At 32.0% G+C, this 23028-nt stretch overlaps 3 protein-coding genes across 3 annotated transcripts; 1 reads left to right on the forward strand and 2 right to left on the reverse strand.

Annotated features, from left to right (window-relative positions):
* Window positions 1-3071: 3071 nt before the first annotated feature.
* Window positions 3072-3721, reverse strand: LOC147411676 (uncharacterized). Its single transcript, XM_086454910.1, has one exon. It carries the CDS (start codon window positions 3558-3560, stop codon window positions 3231-3233), a length of 330 nt encoding a protein of 109 aa, XP_086311036.1. The 5' UTR covers window positions 3561-3721; the 3' UTR covers window positions 3072-3230.
* A 2702-nt stretch (window positions 3722-6423) lies between these two features.
* Window positions 6424-9885, reverse strand: LOC147411677 (exopolygalacturonase-like). Its single transcript, XM_086455007.1, has 4 exons — window positions 9748-9885; window positions 7831-8145; window positions 7081-7596; window positions 6424-6866 (listed from the first exon to the last, which is right to left on the reverse strand). The coding sequence occupies exons 1-4, from the start codon at window positions 9880-9882 to the stop codon at window positions 6639-6641; spliced, it is 1194 nt and encodes a 397-aa protein (XP_086311133.1). The 5' UTR covers window positions 9883-9885; the 3' UTR covers window positions 6424-6638.
* Window positions 9886-15375: 5490 nt separating this feature from the next.
* On the forward strand, window positions 15376-15747 carry LOC147411678 (cysteine proteinase inhibitor 1-like). Its single transcript, XM_086432310.1, has one exon. It carries the CDS (start codon window positions 15376-15378, stop codon window positions 15745-15747), a length of 372 nt encoding a protein of 123 aa, XP_086288436.1.
* The last annotated feature ends 7281 nt before the right edge of the window (window positions 15748-23028 follow it).

Consider the following 23028-nt stretch of genomic DNA (forward strand, 5'->3'; position numbering starts at 1 on the left):
CATAGAACCGAACCAAACTAAACCGACCTTAGCTCGGTTCAGATTGATTTGATTCTTTGGCAATGTGGTACGGTTTCGATTTGGCCATAAACCAAACCAAGTTGTACCCCTAAATTTTTCCATATTTTAAAGCAACTTTTTTATATAAGGCAGGTCTAAGGTACAACCATCCTTTTTAGCATCCAATTATATATATTGTTAATTTCGTATTTTGACAAGGGGGAGAAATCTAATCTTGTTGGTTCGTATTCTTCTTTCTATATATATATATATAAAAAGGGAAATGCCCATATATAAATATAAGGGTCCGTTCAGGGAACAACGTTGAGAGACAAAATTTATCCTATATGACTTAAAAGTTCTGGATTGAGCTGATTTTTTGTAAGGACGATTTTTATCATGAGGACCATTAAAAATAATTTAGAATTGTGGATCGTCATTTTTTTACTGTTAATTTGTAAATCACTTTTGATAGGGTTAGAAGTTTCAAATTGGGTTGATTTTTTGTGAGGATGAGATCCTCACCATAAAGATCATCATCACAAAAAGATCAATCAATTATGAAACTTTTAAGTCATATAAGACAAATTTTGTCTCTTGATGTTGTCCCTCTAAACATTACCCTAAATTATAAGGATTACTTATTCCTAATAATAATTTTGTTAATCAACATATTTTGATAGAGACCAATTTTTATAAAAACTCCATTTTAGGCCTGTACAGAGTTATAAATAATGTTTATTTTCTTTTTTAGGTAACATTTTCTAACAATTTTCAAGGCTTCCTATAAGACCTTAAGAAATAATTTTGTCAATTAAGAATTTAAGATTAAAATTCATAAAAAGTAAACAAAATATAGAGACTAGAGGTGCAACTTGGCTCGGGTTGGTTCGGTTTAGAGCCAAATTAGAACTGAATTGACCAAGGTCGATTTCATTATATGGGAACCATAACTGAACCAAATTGCTCAAGAATCGAACTAAGTCAAACCGACCTTAATTCGGTTTGGTTTGGTTCGGTTCCATGAGTTGATAAAAAACTTCTTAAACAAATATTTTTAATAAAAAATAATAAATAGTACTTGACTCATGCATAAATTTTTTCAACCTTGCTTCAATAACATCATTGTGTGCAAACTATAATTTTAAAATTGATTTTGTCAAAGATCCCAATGGAAATCCCAATCAATCAGAAAACAAAGGGTTTCATATTGTAACATAAAGGGTTTGTTTGGATCACCATTTTTGTACAATTTTTATGAGCATGCTTGTGTACTTAGAAATGGTGATCTAAAAGGCCATTAGACTCATCTAATCGTGATTGATTATCAATCTATAAACAGGAAATCTATTAAAATCCTAATAGATTAAAACAATCAAGAAAAAAAAATGTTTTAACTTTGATTCTTTTAGAGCTAGATTCAATTGCATCTCAAGATTCACGTCTTATTCACCAAATGGATGAAACCTTAATTTGGAAACTACATTACCTATGTAGAATTTCGAAAGCTTTTGTACAAATTCACTTCAATTTTAAAAGAAATAGTTGATTGAGGTTTTAAAGGAGACTCCTGCAAGTTCATAAAAAAAATTAAGAAGCACAAAAATAATTAAAATCTATAAAAATCTTACCTAAATACCAGTCTAACCAATGTGAGATCTTCCCCCTCCACAGTCCAAATTCTAGGGTTTCACCTTTTGAAATTCACAAATCGAGACGGAGAGAGAGATTAAGGAAAATGAGAGACAAATGGAGATCAAGAGTAAAATGGAGACCGAGAAAGAGAGATGAGATTGAATGAGAATGAGACAGATAGGGATAGAGATGGAGAAAGGAAAATGAGAGGGTTGAAGATCGAAAGAGGAAGAGATAAAAATAACATGTTTGTCTGATTCTCAGTTTGGTTCAGTTATTTACAAAGCTTGAACCAAGAACCGAGCTGAACCTATCGATTTTTCATTTATTTAACTTGAAATCAAATCGTTAATCAATTCAAACCGAACCAGACCAATTCAAAATTCATGATTTGGTTCAGTTCTTGGATTGAACTGGATAAAGTGGCACCCCTAATATAGACATCTGATGGGTTAGGAAAAAAAAAATTTAATAAAAAAAACCTGACGTCATTTTATAGTCATGATCCATCCCAAACTCTGACCAATCGATTTGCATATGGACTTTACTTTGGTCAATTTTGACTTACATTATCACTACAACCTATTTTGACTTACATTATCACTACAACCTCTTAAGTTATGTTTTGTAAATAATTCAATTTAAAGTCTTAAACCATTAATTATATGTATTTGTCGCATGCAAGTCTTTCAAACATAGTTCTAATGTCCATCGATTTGAGTCTAAAGTCAAAAACTTTCAAGTCCACTGAGACAAGTCAACAAAAATGTATTAACTTTATAAATAGTTTAAAAATAAAAATAAAATGTTTATTTTGTATTCTCAGATGGGACATATCAACAAAACATATAAATTTATAAATATTTAAAATAAATAGAAATGTTTATTTATTCATTTTTCTCCACAGTTTTTTTTTTTTTTTAATACTCAAATAACTCAATTGAGTTTGTGACTGATGAGATACATTTTCAAGTTGATTCAACAAATTGGTTCTATCCCACGTCGCCTGATTGGGAGTTCGAATTTGGGTTCATCATTCACAATTTATCTCTCTAGACCGAACCCAATTCTTAAGGATATATAGGTATAACTAATTCTTTTCTTGGATCATTACCTTGTGCACCCATATAATTTAAGTATGTAAGTTACAAATTCAGTAATAATGTTAAAAAAATTATATACATATATTAGATTAACTTCTCTTACATTAAAGAAGTAACATTAAGAGGCATAATTAAATTTTTCCAAAAACAAAAATATGTTGTATCTTTCCTATTTGGTAATTTGGTAATTTGGTTTGCCAAACTCAATAACAAAATTCAACCAACCAAAATTCTTGGATTTGCAAATTGATTAGTACAAGATTCAATGAAATCCTCGAACACAGTACGAATCAAACCATGGAGTTTTAACACTATGATTTCAACAAATTAGTATTATTATTTTTTTTTAGTGAGCATAGATGAGTCACCCATATGATATATTTTTCTATATAAACTTAAACATTACAAACATTAAATCAAAATTTTCCTTTAAAGAACAATTTCTGGGGAAGCATGGATGATGATCATAAAATTGAAAAACAAAGGCCAAAATTACATTAAAATGGCATATCGCATGCCATCATTCACCATAAGATGATTCATCTCTGAAATCCTAGCAAACTCACCAGACACCCATACCCCATCGACTCCATGAACATGAGGATATGAGATGCAAGAGAGTATCGAAAGAGGAGCTCTAATGATCACTTTGTATAAAACCTTCAACCCATTCCATCCACCACCTCTCCTTCTTCTTCTTTGATCTTCATCTTCGATGAATATTGGTAATTCGACACCATTCTCACGTCGAAACATGTTCTCATCCGCGACTCGTGAACTCTTCTTCATGTTCCGATTCATCGCCTCCAATACGTGCCACATCTTCGTCGGTGGGTCAGATTTAGATCAGATGATATCAGATAGGGTGGAGATGTTTTTATGAAGGGGGAGCATTTGGAATCTGGAAGAAGTGAGTGATGCTTAGGATTGGTGAAGAGTCGAGAGCCTTCCTTTTCTTCTATATGGCTTTTGATAATGGCATTTTTGGTAGTGGTGTTTGAACATTTGGGTTTGCTTTTTTAAGGACTTAAGGCTTTATTTCTCGGGTGATTTAAACAAACCCCTCAAGTTTTTGGTGAGTTTTTGAGACACCCTTTTGTGTTTTCAAAATAATGACATGCACCCCTTGACGTCAATCTTCTCTTATTGACTAATAAAAATGACCTAATTGCCCTCATCTTCAACCTCTAGCTAAAAGACTTAAGTTTTCTCTACCAATATCAATTGTAGATGGTGCTTTTGATTAGGATGCCATATGAGAAAACCTCTGATTGATGATGTGCCCTCCGGGCAAGACAACAACTTCACTCTTCACCACCTGATTGGAAAGCTAAGCTGACAATTGAGGGGGGGAGGGGGGGAGACATTGCAATCGGAAAGATCTATCTACTTCAACCTTCAAACCTTGGGAACAAGAGTTCATTGTAAAAGATGGAATTTTCGATAGAAAATTCAAGTATCTTTTCCAAGGGGTTAAGGTGAGGTTGAGAATGAGGAATTGAAGATGAGATTGATTATATTTAATAACAAAACTACTATAGAGGTTGAAGAGCTCGGGATGACATATTTTTTATGAAGAAAAAGCAAATGTTTTGTTTAAAAGAAGTTAAATATGAGTGGCATTTAGGTCTTATTTCATTAGTCTATTATAAAAGTCTGACATCAAGGGGGGTCATGCCATTAATTCAAAAACACGGGTATTTCAAATATTTATCAAAACATGTAGGGGCATCTTTAAAGTACCCTTTTATTTTTATACTATATTTGTTTGGTCTATCCATATGCCAACTTGCCGACAGGGTGGTGCGCTAATAATAAACAATGCCTTGAAGATTTTTAGGGTTATCGAATCCTCTAAATTGGGAAAACGATTGGAGAAGGTGAGTGTACCGATTCTTGTACAATTTTGTACTTAAAAAAAATACTATGGCTTGTCTTATAAGAGATGCATCTTCTTATCAATCTTAGATTATATGATATTGGGTCCCATTTAGAAGATCTCACCAATAAAAAAACAATGGTGTATATTCTGTGTGAAAAATCTAGACCATTGATGGTTGGACATGTTGGATTTGTGATATAAAATCGATATTTTGTGCTAAAAGAAATTTTGTTTTAAGTTCTGCAAAAGGTGTAGAAATGGTGGATTTGGTCTATTAGAAACATTATAGAATCTAGTAATCGTTTTGGATATTTTGGTGTTTTAATGTTGAAGCTGTCAATGGGCCAGGCTTTGGCACGACCGGCATGGATCAAGTTTAGATAGTGCAAATAAGCCCATTTAGCTATTGTCCTAGGTTCGGGCTTGGGAACTGGACCCATGGGGGTTGGGGGGGTGACTGATAACAAGATATTACATGTAATGATAGTGCCACACATTAGTATATCTATACTTAAACAGAACTATTTTAATTCTTTGGTAGTTTATTATTAGATTAGGGCATGAGCTACCTACTGTATTGGATCGAGTTTTTATCGAAACAAGTTCTATAAAATCCGGATACCTCGGTCCAAATCTGATACTTTTGTCCCACCTAAAATTAGGAAATCTCTTGTGAATCTTCTTTTGTGATTGATGGATTTTTGCAATAAAAATTTTCATTATGATTTTGCAAATCATTTGCTGAAATTTCTTAAGAATTTGGGTGAGCCATGGAAATTTTTTGCAATGCAAATCATTTGCATTGTCACCAGTAAAATTGATTTCAGAAAATTATTTGCAGCATACCAAGCATGGCGTTAAGGTCTGTATGATTGCAGGTAATTTGTTTTCCAAAGGAATATGAATTTCTCTGAAAAATGATCAAGGAAAAGTGAATTTCATAAGAAATTAATTATCACTTGCTTGTTTATAGAAAATATCAAAAATAGAATACACTTTTAGTTTTGACGATGTGATGATAAGTGTGAGAGAATAACATTTAGAGGTGGAAATATCATTTTCCTCCAAAGTGGAGCGGGGAAACATTTTCTGCCAACGTTACCAAAATCGTTTTGGACAGAAAATGAAGTCCATACAAAATATATAATCATACACCTAAAAATTGTATTTTCCACCCATTTTCCATGCACAGTCCAGAGGAAAATAATTTTTATAAGGCTTATTTTCTGATTTATCTCTAATTTATTTCTTTGATGAATTACCATTTCGTGAGCTGAAAATGAGTTATTTACTATATCGGCTAACTAATTAAAATGAATAATGAGCCGAAATTGTAAATACGTCAAAAGTTGATCACTTTTTCGTAAATATCCCTTTCTTTTATTTACCATTTACGAGCACCTAACAAAAGTAAAGGTGCACACTAGACCACATCAACATAAGGTTATGTAGTCTGCAAATGATCACACAATTTGTCTTATGTTGAGGAAGAGTGCTGATCACAACTTTTCCTTTGCTCCACGTGGAATATTCTAGATACCAAGAATTGAAGTGATTGATGATATATGGGAATTGGATTCAAGCCTTTTTTTTCTTCTTCTTAAGGGGCTTCATGAACAGGAATGTTAGTGGGGGTTCTAATCCAATCCAAAGAAATTTCTAAGTGTGTTTGGTAACACTTCTTAAGTTTGAATACAGGTGATCCATCTTTAAAATTCAATCCTCATAAGTTTTATTTTCATTTTTAGATTTCAGATTTGATAATCGAAATTCAGAAATTTTGAACTAATGATGATGGGGGGACTTAACTTTGTGAAAGTTAATTACCAGAGTTGCTAGTAGATTCTTTAGAAGCTATATAATTAAACTCAATAAAACCAATGTAATAAATAACATCAAGAATTTCAAATAAGATTATTTTCTACAATTGTATATAATTATCACACTTCCCCAATCTATTATTGTGCATCTTAGCATGCGTAATCCATGTAATTGAATTCATCGATCCTCTTAAAGGACTAGCTGCAAGCGGGTGGGTTCAATTTGCCCAAAAGGGTAGCCTCGGCAAAAGAACATGTGGATGTGGCAGGTCCGTCTGAGCCAGTGTACTCCAAGTCAATATCGCCAAGCTTCACACCTTCACATGGAGTGCCTTTGCTGCAAACAATGCTGATTGCATTCTTGGTTGTAGAGGTTCCATGAATTCTATTGAAGCTAACGTTGCTGATCTTAACGCGAGATGGATCCTGAAAACAAGAAGAGGAATCTTCAAAGTTGGTTACATTTTTATTGTCGTTGTGCAATGTCATTTTCATAAATTAATTAATTTACAAAATCTTTAAAAAAATTTACAAATACACCATTGCATAATAGAGAAAACACATGTTATTGAAGATTGTTAGCATCAAATGTTTGCACTGGACATTAACATCTCCCAAATTAAAATAATTTAAGTCGTACCTCTTGACTGCAAGAAACGTATGGGCAATAGACTTGATCTATGACAATTGGATTTTGAACATCATCCATGAGGATATCTTCGAAAATGAAATTCGAGGCAGAGCTAACAGGAGATTTAGGCCATGTTTTAATCCTGACGCCATTGGTTGTACCTTTAAGGGTGCAGTTCCTCACTGTCACTCCATTCACATCTTCTTCATCTTTATACTTACCAAGGCTTCCCACACTAATGCCATGCCCTGGTCCACATGTAACGCTCGTCACAGCCACATCGACACTACCCGGACCAATGGAGATACAGTCATCACCTGTGCCTATCACCGAATGAGTGATATTGACTCCAGTTGATCTTCCGATGTGGATTCCATCTGTATTAAGGCTATCTTCAGGCGCAGTGACAGTAACAGATTGCAACGTTATGTTGTTGCACTCCAAGATGTTGATGTGAAATAACTTGCTATTCAATGAAGTTATATCGCTGATAAACGCATTGGTGAGGTAGTTGAATCTTATGTTCTGTTGGAAAGTCATGTAATACTTAATAAATATGTTTTTGTTATATGAGGGTAATATGGACATTAAAAAAAAAACAAATAGAAATTGATGAAAATGTACACTTTTTTCACTAAATTTTTCACAAAAACCTCAAATATTCTCTAAAACCTAGATGGGTATTGTCTAAATTACCCTTTTATATATATATATATCTAATGAACTATAGTGAGATATTAATTATTATATATGGCTTACAGCAGGAAATTGATGGCAATGTGAAGATTTGGAGCACTCGTTCTTAGACCAAGCTAAGGCACCTTGACCGTCAAATGTTCCACCTCCTGAGATCTTCAATCCTGTGATTTTGTTGAATATAATCCAACCGTCCGTATCATCAAATTTGGAGATATCAGTGGGAGCAATCAACTTTCCTATAACCTGAAAATCAACGACGTCTCCTTTGCATGGTCCTACAAATGAAACTTGGCCCACCAAATACGTCCCTCCTGGGATCAAAAACGACGTTGATCCCTCCAACTCGCATGCTTCCTTCCATGCATCCAAGAAAGCCTGAAACCAAAAATACACAAAATAAATTAAATGAAGTATTATATTCTCTATGTATTCAAGTTGGATTCACTGATCACTAGGAATAAATCTCTATTTAGTAGATAAAATTAATGGTCCAAACATGTCTACGTGATCTATAATTTCATACTAGATGTTGGGTCCATAAAACCAATAATGAGGGCTTATGATCATCAATGCAGATTGATCCATGATCAAGCTAGCAAACCTACCAAAATGGGTCAACCCAAAAATCAAATAACCCAATCATGAAGTCACTCTCAATGAGATGGATGCGACCATCAAAAAGTTCATAAAATCATCAAAGTTGGAATAAGAGTATATTTTGACCTTTTTAGACTCAAAGTTCGTCAAGTTTATAGTAAAATTGAAAAGTCACTACCACCTTTTTGGGTAAATCATATCTCACCAGAAGACTTGGATTCAAGTCCCCAAAGAAGATCAAAATCACAAGTCCTTTAAAAACAAAGAATATTTCTCAATCAATCAAATGACCTCAAAACTGAAAAAACACATCAATCTCCAAGGAGTAATATGAAGCCTCCTCTTAAAGCAAAACGATAGGTACTGCTCAACAATCAACCATGAAACTCAAAGAAGAAATCCCTCATACCATCCATGCGATGATAAAGACACCCTTTACCCTGGCCCTCATCTTTTCCTTGGTACACACCCATATTAAGATGACAAAAGGATACACTAACCCAACCCTCCTTTTTTTTATTTTTTTATTATAGACATAAATCAATTTTACGACAACTAAGCAATCTGCTAAATTATCCCTCATCTTCATAAAAATAAATTGTATTGTTAATCAAAGAAGATCGCTTTTGAAAGTCAACATAACTTAGATTTTTGTTACCATTATTATTCTTATTGAGTCAAAATCTTTGTTGACATCTTATATCGCACATCTCAATATTAGAATGTAAAATTCATTGTAAACATACATCAATTTTTTTTAACAGGAGCATAATATTGTCCATTGCATCGAGTTTTGAATTTATAAAGTTGATATATATACAGTCCTATCTTTTTCACTAAAAGACAAAATAAATAAAGATATTATTGAAAAACAAAAGTGTTAGAGAATACTAATGTCCCCATAAGATCTTGAAAGTTAGCATATATATATATATATATAGATATAGATATTTGGGTGAGTTAGCATACCTATTTATCAACTCAGTAGCCCAAGTTTTCTTCATATAAGCTTAAGAGTCGTGACGAATGCATGTGATTTTGGTACGTGGTTGTTATGTGACTGATGTGGCTAAAGCACAGAACCATAGATCTTTTTCTTTGCGATACATAGAAAAAAGATGTGTTGTTCAGTGCCCTTGCCACATCAGACACGTACATAAAATGCATGCATTCATCATTATTCTAAGCTCAATTAGTCTAGTGACTAGCTCAAGTCAAATGGTGGACAATGACTACAACTATATTATAGCTTGCAATGTTGCATTGAACCCTACAAATGAAAGCAAGCACTTGCAAAGTCTCAAAATTATACAAAACACTTCATCATAAATCACAATTAAAACCCTAAAAATTCTTAAATCTAATCGTAAGAGCTCTGACCTGGCTGCAATCTTTGCTGCCGTCGGACACTGCACCATAGTCCAACACATTGAAAACCCCATTTCCAGCTTCTGCAACCCGTGCTAACAGGAATAACATATAAATCATTCCAAGACACAGTGTTGAACCCATCATCTTCATCTTCTTGTTTATTTTTTTTTTTACAACAAACCTCATTGGGACACATTTATAGTTCAACAAAGAAGCTCAAACAATCTTTTACTTATTTTAACTTCTTGTTTAGAGGTCCAAACGATGTTGTAGGCTTTTGGTTATTGGAATTTAGAAAATAGTACTAAAGCCTCAAACACGTTTGAGACTTTCCATCAAACGAATGGCTGAGATTAAAATATTCTCTCAAGGATTCACACTAAATGGATCCTTGGAAAATATAGACTAATCCTAGGGAACCCAGAATTGATGACTATGAGATGGGGATTTTTGATCTCATCTCAGCCGTATGTTTGATGGTGAACCTCAAACGTTATTTGACGTCAGAGTAGTTCTGGGTTGGTTTTCCCCTATTAATATCTCGTCTCTCCAATGGGGAGTGGGGACTTCTCTCCATCACATATACGGCTGAGATGAGAGAAAAAAACTTACGAGCTTCCTAGAGATCAGTACTATTTTCTAGGGATCCATACCTTGAGAATTTCTAAGAGTATCATCTCATCCTATGGCTTAATAGAGTGCCTCAAACATCGTTTGATGGGAAAAAACTTTGAAGCCGGAGGGAGGCCCTCTTCAAAATTTTGAAGGAACCCTTTCCATTGGATTACACATGGCATTTTAGGAGGTATTTCAATTTTTTGCAAAAATGTAGGGGGTGTGAAATAAATTCAAAAATATAGTGAGAGACACTCAGTGGATAGTAAAAAAAATTGTTATCTAAGACAATGTTTAACTGTTCTTTACCATATATGATTTAAAAGTTAGGAAAGGTGTTTGTCTTTGTAAAATTTTTTCCTCTGCTTCAGGTCATCCAAATTGATTTATAGAGATGTGTAGTATTGCCTTCCACGATAATGACCAAAGTTCCATTCTCTAGAAAATTTAGTGTAAATAGTTAACTTGTTTGAAGCTTTTTGGGCAGATCACTTATCAGGGAAAAAAATAGTATTTTGAAGTTTTCGCTTTTTGGATTGATGAAAAAGTTGAAACTTTTAGTGGATTTTTTGTTGTAATTATAATTCTGTTTGAATAGAAATAATGGGGGTGTATTACTCATAGAATCAACTAAGTTTTGTTTGAATTGAGTTACAATTGCAATAAAACATAAAGCACATGTGGCATATGCTTCATCCACTTAGACTCTAAAATAAGTGAATTTTTTAAGCCTTCATAAAGTTCACATCTTTTAAATGCCTTGTTTGTTCCATTAGAGGTGGAGTGGGTACACAATAACATTTAAAAAAAAAACCTTTCAACCCCATCCCCCATTTATTCAAATTCAAACATGCTGGATCAATATTTTCTCATGTTTCTTTTAAAATTATTCTAGCATTTTTTTTTAATATTTAGGTAGAAACTCATCTTAGGGGGGGGGGGGGGGAGGGAGGGAATTAATCTATAGTGATAAGTGGGTAAAGGTTGGTTAGTTAATCCTCTAGAAATGAGGCATTGTTATGGTGCCTGTATGTGACCAATAATGGTTAAGGCCGGGTTCCTAACTTCCCTAAACAGCTGAACTTTGTCCAAGAAAATAGACTTCATTTGGTCATTTGGAATTTTGATTTAAGAAGAAGAAGAAAAATTAACACATGTTTACAAGAAATATAAAGATGATGCTTGGTGAGGATGACTATAAGCTTTTATATTGAGGATAAAATACGAGAAAAGTGACATGTATAATTATAGAAAAAAATGTTTCATTGAGTGTTGTAACTCTTACAAAAAGAAGGGAGTGTGGATGACAAGGTTTGTAGAAATAAATTAGATGGGGGTTTATAATCTTTGAGCTTTTTTTCTCATAATTTTTTATAAGTGATTAAATACTTTATTGAAAGAGTTGGAAATTTTTTCGATTATCAAGAAGTAGATCGAGTAAAATTCAAATAATCCATATGTTTTTCCTATGAAGACATGTTCCATTGCAAAGTTTGAATGGTTACTCTTATGAAACATGGGTTAATATCTATAGATGTGTGCAATAAGAGGTGGAAGGGAACAATTGAAAATGAAAGGTGTCCTGAATTAAGTGAGAGGAAAGAAACTAAAATTCATATTCACAAATTACAATAATATAATACGAGATATGTGACCAATTGCTTCAAGATGGTGGCAAAAGGTATTATTGGATGAATGGTGAAAATAGGATAGACAAATCTGAAATGAGGGCATTGAGTGAAATTTTGGAATAACCTCAATGGATATGATAAAACTAAAGAAAGTTAATGTATAGAGAAAACTAATAACTTGTGGTGCCCGAATACTTCAGTATGTCTAGAATATTTGAATCCACACAATACAATATTGATACCAAAACTAAATACTATATGGATATCCATGTCTTGGATTCGGGAAAGGAGAAATCATATCCCCTTTTTTTTCCTTGAATTAACACTTGTATCAGTATCCACATCTTGATGGGCATCTTAGCCAATGAATGCTTGAATAATGTAAGAGGAAACTTGAAAATTTTATGAATAGAGGTATTAAGAAAAAATAAAAAAGATGTGCCTTGAATTAACACTTGCGTCAGTATTCAAATGTTGGTCGACATGGAAGTGATACATCTCAACTATAAAAGCTTATACAACTTATTTTCCTTTAAACGTATTAGTATTCCCCCCACCAATAATGTCCAAATTGCAATTGCAAGTACAAGAAACAAAAATATATAAAATAGATGCCTTTTCCATTAATTTTTAAATAATGAATTTTACTTTTGTATAAAACAACCATATACCTACATCCAACGCACGTGCACGTTACTAGTATTAAGAATAGAGAAAGATATGTTGAGTCTATTGGAATTGAGATCAAATTTTACACTATCTAAAATAATTTTTGTTACTTTTTTTAAGAAGAGTAACGATTTTTTTACTCTCCCATGTGGTATACTCAAAATACTCTCTTGATGTGGCATGTGCTAAAATCATAGATTTTTTTGCCTCTGGATACCCATCCCCATAAATATGGGGATGGGTATCCAGAGGCAAAAAAATCTATGATTCTAGTACATGCCACGTTAGGAGAGTATTTTGATTATGCCATGTGGAGGAGTCAGATTATCACAACTCTTTAAAAAACATTGGTGGAGATGTTCTTAGTTAGTTTCTAATTTTTGAAATCACAGAAATACCCTTTTATTATTATATCTAAAAATTATTAAAAATAGTTTTTTTTAATTACAAAAATAATATTATAATATATTAAATGGTAAATATATTTAATATAAAATTTGTGTATTTATTTAAAATTTTCTAAGTAATAATAAAAACAATCATGCATAAATCCTAATCTTTGTGATAAATGTGTGTTTGCACATGCCACTGTGGCCTAGCATAAATCCCATTCCGAAGTCCGAACACAATATTGATGATTTAACAAGAAATTTCTTTGTGGTCATCAAGCAAGAATAAATTTGAAAAACAGGAAATGATTTGTTGCGACTAAGCAAAGTCATAATTTCCTAGAGATTTGTAGCAGTTTCTATGGGATCCAAATTCTTGAGATCCTTGGAAAATCTTTCCTTTCTTGCAACCTCTAAAATGAGTGATTTTTTTGCCCACAATGGTGTGAGTAAATTCACTCACAACCGTTTGACATGTGGCATGAATGATATCAATAATGAGAAAGAAAGTTTTCTCTCGTGCTCATGGTGAACAAAAGAAAAACTTTCAGATTTGATCACCTTGTGACATTAAAAAACATGATCGGATACAATGGGGTTGTAGAGGATAAAATTATATGAAATATAAAAGTTAAATAATAATAATAATAATAATAAAAAGCTATTTTCACCTTTGGGTGTTTGATAGTCGTCTATTTTCAATATTTTGGATCAAGTTCAAAAAATAATTATTTTTTAATTTTTTTGAATATGATTATTTTCATGAAATCTGGAAGACTGTGTTGTTGGATTGTTAATGTGATAATCAATTTGGGCCCAATGACCATTTTCAAGATTTAAAATCTTAAAAGATAAATATGTTGGCAGAGAACGTGCAGGCAAGAGAGAGAAACTTTCTCTCTATTGGTGATGTCATTTGCTCCACATGTCAAACAGATGTTGGGTTGTGATAAAAAAACACTCCACTAAAATCCAAAGAGTGCTGATTTTTTAACTCAACCTGACAGGGGGATTCAAAACTCACCAACTTGGCATGGGCAAAGAATCGTAGATTCTATCCCTTAGGATTTACAACCGACCTATCATTTGCAATTGTGTATCCTGAGGTACATTTGTGTATTCCAAACGAAAGAATCTATGGTTCTTTGCACATGACACGTCAATGAGTTTTTGAGTCCAACTGTCAGGTTGAGTTCAAAAATCATTAGTCAAATCCAAATATTAAATGAGTGATTTTTTGCTCATGGTCCAACAGTGAGTTGACATTTGGTGCAAATGACATAAGCAATAGAGAGAAAATCTCTCTCTCTTGCCCACATGTCTTCTATATATACATTTTAATTTTAAGATTTCAAATCTTAAAATGGATTGCTAGACTCTCATAGATTATCACAACGAAAATCTAACACCACACCCTTCTAAATTTCATGAAAAAATCAATATTCAAAAATAAAAAATTTTAGAAAAAAAGATTTTTCAACTTTGTTCTAAGGTGTTGAAAATGAATGACTACTAAGCACTTAAATTAAAAATTAAAATTCAACAGTGAAAAATAATCTTATTTTTTATTGTCACAAAGTGATCGGAACACAAAATTCCATTTTTTTTCCACTGCAGGCAGGAGAGAGAAAATCTTTCTCTTTTTGCCTACATCATTATAGCCAAATGTCAAGCGGCTGTTGGTCTGTGAGAAAAAAAATCACTCTTATTAAATGAAGAAAAACTCCATGGTCGATTCCTAGAGATTAGTAAAACTTCGTATGGGATCCAAACAACATGAGATCCTAGGAAAATCTTTCCTTTCTTTTTTTTTTCTTAAATACCCATTTTGGCAATCTTTCCTTTCTTGCTACCACTAAAATCCAAATATTAATTAAATGAAGAAAATATCCATGTGACATCCTTGAAATAAAATACAACAAAATACATGATTTCCTAGAGATTAGTAAAATTTCCTATGGGATCCATACTTCTTGAGATCATAGGAAAATCTTTCCTTTCTTGCTACCACTAAAATCCAAATATTAATTAAATGAAGAAAATATCCATGTGACATCCTTGAAATAAAATACATGATTTCCTAGACATTAGAAAAACTTCCTATGGGATCCAAACTTCTTGAGATCATAGGAAAATCTTTCCTTTCTTGTTACCACTAAAATCCAAATATTAATTAAATGAAGAAAATATCCATATTACATGCATTTAATTTCTTCATTTTTAAAGCTAATAACTGCACCTACATCCATAACCATCTATAAATCAACAAGGCATCCTTCGAACAACTTCACCCGTCCCTTATCTTTAGACCCATAAGTATTAAAAAAAAAAAGATGAAAACCCAATTCTTCCTTTGTGCTCTCCTTGTATCTGCTCTTTTCCTTCCTATCAACTTCGCTGATCGACACGTCAAAGGAATGAAACTAGGCGGCTGGGAACCAATCGGGGATTTGGATTTCAAATATATCCAAACAGTTGGAGAATTTGCCATCGACGAACATAATCGGGAGGTCAAGGCCAACCTTCGATTTCATCGGGTAGGTGAAGCTCAATATCAAATCGTAAATGGTATCAATTATCGCCTTAATATAACTGCATTAAACAATGGCAAAAAGGGTGAGTATGAAGCTGTGGTGTTTGAGAAATATGTGCGTGGGAGTAAGAAGCTCATTTCCTTCCGTGTCATTAGAAAGATGATGTTATAAGATTGTTAACTTAAAGATCTTTCAAATGGTAATAAAGTTATTTTGTTTTTGTTGGAGTAAAACTGTCATGTGTGAACAATAATATGGAATCCATTTTGTACTTCGATCTATTAATGTATATTGAAGTTATAAGATTGTTGAAGTTTATGTTGTTTTTAATGTATATTGAAGTTCTATAAATTTATGATTGTTGGGCACATTGGCCAAGCCATCCCTTTAAAAAGAAGAGGTCTTGAGTTCAAACCCCTCATTTGCCACCCACCTCATCATAAAATAAAAAAAGAATTGTGATAATCTTATTACCCCACGTGGCACACTCAATCGACTCTCTTGACGTGACAACTTTGGGAATCATAAATCTGTTTGTCTCGAGATACAAAACTGAACTTTCCCATTAAAATGTGTATACCGAGACATACAAATCTACAGTTCCCAAAGTTCTCACGTCAGAAGAGGATTGAGTGTGCCACGTGAGATAGTCAAATTATCACGACTCTAAAAAAAATCTATTAATTTTGGACCTTCCACAATCTAAGGGTCACTTTAATTAATAAAATATTTTCTTAAGAAAATAAAGTTATTAAAAAAATGTTTATGGAGAAAATTTATGCACCGTTTGATAGAGATTGAAGGATAAGGGTAACGAAAAATTTTAAGAAAATATTATATCAGAAATAATTAAATCAAACATGCAAAAAAGAAAAACCAAACACCAACTACTTTGATTCACCCAGGAGGAAGAACAGAATTAATAAAGAAAACGTCAATCACTCTGACTCGCATGCATCCAAGAAAGCCTGAAACAAAAAATACACAAAAGAAATGAAGTATAATATTCTCTGTATATTCATATATATTGGGCTCACAGACTAGGAATAAATCTCTATTTAGTAGATAAATTTAATGGTCACATGTCCACATGATCTATAATTTCATACTAGTGTTGGGTCCACACAACCATTAATGAGTTGGCTTATGATCATCAATGCAGATTGATCCATGATCAAGCTAGCAAACCTACCAAAATGGGTCAACCCAAAAATCAAATAACTCAATCATGAAGTCACCCCAACTGAGATGGATGGGACCATCAAAAGTTCATAAAATCACCAAAGCTGGAATGAGAGTATATTTTGACCTTTAGACTCAAAGTTCGTCTCGTTAATGGTATAATTGAAAAGTCACTGTCACCTTAGGTCAAGAATTAAGTATCAAACTCAAAAAAAAATTATAAGATCAATAATCATTTCTCTCGAGAAGACTTGAATTCAAATCCTCAAAGAAGATCAGGATCACAAGCCCTTTAAAAACAAAGCGTATTTCTCAATCAATCAAATGAAATCAAAGCTAAAAAACACATCAATCTCCAAGGAAGAATAAGTAAATATGAAGCCTCCTCTAGAAGCAAAACAATATGTACTTCTCAACCGATCAAGCATGAAACTCAAAGAAGAAATCATTTACACCATCCATACGATGATAATGGGATCCTTTACCCTGACCCTCTTCTTTTTCTTAGATATACACCTATATTGAGATGACAAAAGGATAAGTTAATCCGGAGCTCATCTTTTTTTTTATTTTTTTATTGACATAAATCAATTTTACGATAACTAAGCAATATGCTAAATCATCCCTCATCTTCATCAACAAGTTTTGTATTGGTAATCAGAGAAGACTGCTTTTGAGAGTCAACATTACTTAGATTTGTGTTACTATTATTATTCTTTTTGAGTCAAAATCTTTGTCGACATCTTATATCGTACATCTCAAGATTAGAGAGTGAAATTCATTGTAAACATACATCCTTTTTTTTTTTTTACATGAGTATAGTATAGTCCAATGCATCAAGTTTTGAGTTTATACCATCGTATTATATATATATATATATATATATATATAAGCACAATTAGTCTAGTAACTAGGTCAAGTCAACTCTGGACCATAATTAAAATTATATCATAGCAATGTTGCATTGAACCCTACAAATGAAAGCAAGCATTTGCAAAGTCTCAAAATTATATCTATGTAATTAGAATATTTTATTATAAATTATTTACATCATGTAAATATAATTTTTATATCTTTTAACCCGAATTTGAGCCCATGTCGAAGTCCAAGCCTCAAACCCGAAAATCAATGGGTATTTGGATGGGCTCATACTTTGGAATTATGTCTCTAGCCCGGCCTGACACTATTTAAGACTGCAATGGCCCAGCCCGGTCCAATTTATACCTCTCTTTATGGTTCTATGATGGGTACCTCCACGACAGCACAATGCCTACCTAATGCAGTAACCTCTGTAGTCCAGCACTGACTCTTTTGAAAAAATTTACTACTAACCCTTCAGTCATTTAAGGATCATGGCCTGGATCAAATTTAAAGAAAAATCAAAACTTTTTTTTTTTTTTTTTTAAAATCTTGATCGAAGGGTTTGAAAATGAATTTGGTCAGCCAACTCCCCATTTTAAACTACTAGATTTTAGTGTATAGTTGACACGACACTCTCTCAACCATGTACATATTCATGTACATTTACTATGAGGAGTTATAAGAAAAAATGAGTGATTTTTTGCTTACAGTCCAACACCTGATTGACATATGGTGTAGATGACATAAGCAATAAGAGAGATCTTGTCGTGCATCATCCACAAATTTTAATTTTAAGATTTCAAATTTTAAAAAAGATCATAGGGCCCACATGAATCATCAGATTTCAAATTTCATTGAACCCCACACACACACAAAAAAATAAAAAATTCAGACTTGATCCAAGGTGTTGAAAATGAATGGTTGCCAAGCACCCAAATTTAAAATTAAAATTCAACAAAGAAGAATAAATTTTTATTTTTAATTCATATAATTTCATTCTCTACAACAACGTGGTATTGGATCATGTTTTTTTAATGCTACAAGGTGATCAAATCAAGAAATTTCATTATTTTTTTTTCATAGTGGGCAGGAAAGGGAAATTTTCTCACTGGTGTCCGGATGTGAGGAAGTTTGCTAACAGCGCTGTAAGTAAAAAGTCACTCAAAAAAAGTATTACGGGAAGAGTACGTAAGGTACATGTTAGGGTATTACCTTGAGATATACTTCTATAATCTTTAAGGAAAATTGGAAATAGAATTACAAAATGGTAGAGCGAGAGGCACATGAGAAGATAACAACATTGCTTCCATTTATAAAACTTAGTTGAAGCTGGAATTATTTTATTTTATTTTTTTAAATACGATGTAGGCCATGAATCTAAAGGAGCTGAGTAGGGGTGTCATTGGGTTGGTTCCTAAGAAAATTAGAATCATAACTACCATATTTTTTTGATTTCGGGTCTGGTTCTAAAATAAGTGGAATTGGAATTGAAATCATAAAAAATCATGGGTACTCGTCAGTTCAGGTTCTCAAGAATTGAATGACAAAATAATATTTTAAAAATATTTTTAAAAATGCCTTCTAAAAAATAATGTCATATACAAAGTATCAACTTAACAATAACTTGTTCCACTAAAAATAAGATTTAGTGAATTTTTTTTTTCCCAAATTAAAATTCATCTTCTTTACAAATAATAAATTTTAAGAAGAGATGACCCATTTTAAGTTCTAATATTTAGTTTACATGAAAATTTGAGCAACTTTATACAATTCCTATATGTTAATATTAAAATATAGGAAAATCTTAAATAATGTATAATGTAAACTGAAATGATAAATTAAATCGGTTCTGGGCACCCATTGGATAGAATTTAATCGTTCCGATTCCTATCAATTCGGTTCCATATTAGACCCGGTTCTAATTGATTCTAATAAAAAAGAGAATCAAAATCAGGGTTTTTGATTTTGATTCCAGGTAAATGGGTAACCCATTAGACATCCCTAGCGCTGAGTTTTTACTTTTTATATTTTTTATGTGGCACTCTCTCCACCGTTCAAGAAGTGCTACAGAGTACAGAGGTTTCATTTCCACTCTTTATTGTACAAGAAACCATCCATTCACTAGGCACATCTTTGCATTTAAAAATGAAAATGATTTGTTGCGACTAAGCAAATTAATAATTTCCTACAGATTAGTAAAAAAATTTATGGGATCCAAATTTCTTAAGATCTTAGGAAAATCTTTCCTTCCATCCTACCACTAAATTCCAAATATTAATTAAATGAAGAAAATATCGATGGTGACATCTTTGAAATATAATACAACAAAAAATACATGATTTCCTAGAGATTAGTAAAACTTCCAATGGGATCCAAACTTCTTGAGATCTTATGAAAATCTTTCCTTTCTTGCTACCACTAAAATCCAAATATTAATTAAATGAAGGAAATATCCATATTACACGCATTTTCTTCATTTTAAAGTTAATTAAGTGCACCTAAATCCATAACCATCTATAAATCAACAAGACATCCTTCCAAAAACTTCACCCCCATCTCCTTAGGCTCATAAGTAAAAGAAACAAAAACATGAAAATCCAATTCTTCATTTGTGCTCTCTTTGTTTATGTTATTTTCCTTCCAAACACCTCGGCTGTTCAAGAGATAAAAAAAAAAAAAAAAAAGTCGTTCCGAGATTGGTTTCCAGCAGATTGGATTCCACTCAAGCATGTGACAGAATTTACCCGAAAAATTGGAACATTTGCGGTCAATCAACATAATCGGGAGGTCAGGGCCAACCTCCGATTTCAACAGGTGACCGAAGCTTAGTTTACGCCGTTTTGGGGTTTCACGTATGGCATTTATAGAACTGCCATAAACAATGGCCGTAAGTGTTTGTATGAAGCTGTGGTGAATATGGAAGAATTAAGTCAGAATAAGGTACTCATGTTCATCAATGTAGTTAGAGAGACTTGAAGATCTTTCCAATGGTAATAAAGTTATTTTATTTTTGCTAATAAATGTTAGATTATGAAACACATTAATAAGGTGTATTGTGGTACATTGTATCATATTAGAGATTAGGATAATATTTGGTCAGATTAGATCCGATTATGATTATCTAATCCCATCATTTAGGATTTCTCATGTTTCCTATATAAACTCTCGTCATTGAGGCTATTACATTTCATCATTCAAATTATAAAGATTAAATTAAGTTTCAGTTTGTTTTCACAGTAAAATGTTTCATGGATGAACAATTGTGTGGAATCCAATTTTCAAGTAATCAAGAAAATTTTCTGAAGGGTAATCTAGGAATAAATATATTTATAATCATTTCATCTTGTTGAAGCTTATAATAAACTTATTCTAAATGAAATGGGTGGTTGATATTGATTGTAATAAAGACCCATGTTTCAAGGAAAATAAATGTTAAAAAGCTGTTTTAAAGTTACAAGGGGCATGGCATGTGATCTTGAAACTGTAAAGCAGGGCAAGTAGGCTCTCTCTTTTTTCTTTTTTCTTTTTTCTTTTTTCTTTTTTTTTTTTTTCCATTTTTTTTAAAGGGTAAACAAGTAAGCTTTCTCAAGATAAGAAATATATAATATCATATTTTTCTCTAAATAAAAAAAAGGTAATTAGATAAAAATTACATATATTATTAAAATTCTTAATAAATATAAATCGACCCAAATTTCCTGAATTTTCTAATCTAGACGGTAGATTGAATTGAGTCTCTCCATCGAACGGACAATTGAGATGAGAGGAAAAATAAAATTTTCTCAGGAATTAATATAATATTTTAGAGAAATATTTTTCTTGAAAATTCCTAGCATCGATCTCAACCACGAGTTTGATGGAGAATCTTGTCCAAGGGTTGATAGTAGTTTTTCTCTTTTATTTCTTGTAGTTATTGATTGGATGATAGTTTTGTAAACTCATAAGGAAATGTCTGGTAACTTTACAATTAATAAATGCTAAAGCTAGACTATAATATTGAATTAGTCTATAATTAATCCATGGGATCCACGTAAACATTAGATCACCCTCAATAAGAGATCAATTTAAAATTTTCAACCATAAAAAATTAGTTTGTTAAATTAAAGAAAACAATTACTAAAAGAGGGTTAAATATTTAATATTTACAATAAATATATATTTTTTCTAAAATTACCAAAAACGAATGAAGTAGCTAGACAGTCCAGCATTTTAAGCATTTAAATGACATTTTTTTTATTTTATAAAGCAATGATTTTAACACACTAAACCATTGGACTGTCCAATTACTTAATTCTTTTTTGATAATTTTTTTAAAAAAATAGATTCTTTATTTTTTTAAATAATAAGACATTTAACCATTTTTTAGTAATTTTTCCAAAATTAAATGATTACTTCGAATAATTTTTTTTTATCATGAGCAAGAAGGGCTTGATTTTCAATAATGTTGACAACCTTCCTGAGAAATATTATTATATCATATTTTTTTAGAAAGGTCAACAGGATTAAGGGAAATCTAGACCAGCAACAACCTCAAGAAATGAACACCTCATGAATCTTCAGAGATAACAAAAATAAATTTTTAGAGAGCGACTAGTAATCAAATTTAATACAACTCAAATTATCAAGAGAGGAGGCAATACTTAATCAAGACAGTTCAAGTGATAACAATGGTGATAATTGTTTTTTGTAAACCACTTTTAATGGGCTTAGAAGTTTTGGAATGGGTTGATTTTTTGTGAGAAGATCATTATCACCAAAAATCAGTCTATTCCAAAACTTCTAACTCAAGTTTACAATTTTAAGATTCATGAATTGTCAAAATTTTTTTTTTTTTGTAAATCACTTTTGATAGGATTAAATTTTTTAAAATGGACTAATTTTTTGTGAGTATGATCTATATGGTGAGGAGATCACCCTCACCAAAAATCATCCCATTTCAAAACTTCTAACACAGATAAGACAAAAAGATATTGTCACCATTGTCGTCACAGTGGTTGTCCCGTGAACCATCCTGAAACTTATTTTATCATTAATATATATCTCTGTAGTCCCAAGAAGCATAAGTACAAATATGAACGATAAAAATAACCTTATAATAAAAGTAAAATTAGTTTCTTTTGTGGAACTATTTGGTGAAGGCCCATCAAACGGGCTAGTGAAATTTTATAAATAACTTAAAGTATCAACGCCAACAACATTACTGATCCAACCATATGTTTATAATTTGTAAGACAATATATTCTAAAACTTTATCCAACCCAAACCTACCCTGATTAATAATTGTGTCAAAATCTTGAATCCAAACCTAACCTGTTTATTAAACAAGTAACTCTAACTCAATTCCATTAACTCATTTCATAAACATATTGGATTGTATCGTCAAGTTGATACCCATAATTCATAAACATA

The sequence above is a fragment of the Akebia trifoliata genome, chromosome 1 (genome assembly GCF_017979445.1).
Source record: "Akebia trifoliata isolate Shusen 1 chromosome 1, ASM1797944v1, whole genome shotgun sequence".
Classification (NCBI taxonomy): Eukaryota; Viridiplantae; Streptophyta; class Magnoliopsida; order Ranunculales; family Lardizabalaceae; genus Akebia; species Akebia trifoliata.

What these genes read in the sequence shown, in the direction of transcription:
- LOC147411677 (XM_086455007.1), bottom strand. Translation starts at nt 9,882, where the DNA reads ATGATGGGTTCAACACTGTGTCTTGGAATGATTTATATGTTATTCCTG. An exon ending in GCAGCAAAGATTGCAGCCAG is followed by an intron (nt 8,146 to 9,747) that starts GTCAGAGCTCTT and finishes TTTTGGTTTCAG; the next exon opens with GCTTTCTTGGATGCATGGAA. An exon ending in ATTGCCATCAATTTCCTGCT is followed by an intron (nt 7,597 to 7,830) that starts GTAAGCCATATA and finishes ACTTTCCAACAG; the next exon opens with AACATAAGATTCAACTACCT.
- LOC147411678 (XM_086432310.1), top strand. Translation starts at nt 15,376, where the DNA reads ATGAAAACCCAATTCTTCCTTTGTGCTCTCCTTGTATCTGCTCTTTTC.
- LOC147411676 (XM_086454910.1), bottom strand. Translation starts at nt 3,560, where the DNA reads ATGTGGCACGTATTGGAGGCGATGAATCGGAACATGAAGAAGAGTTCA.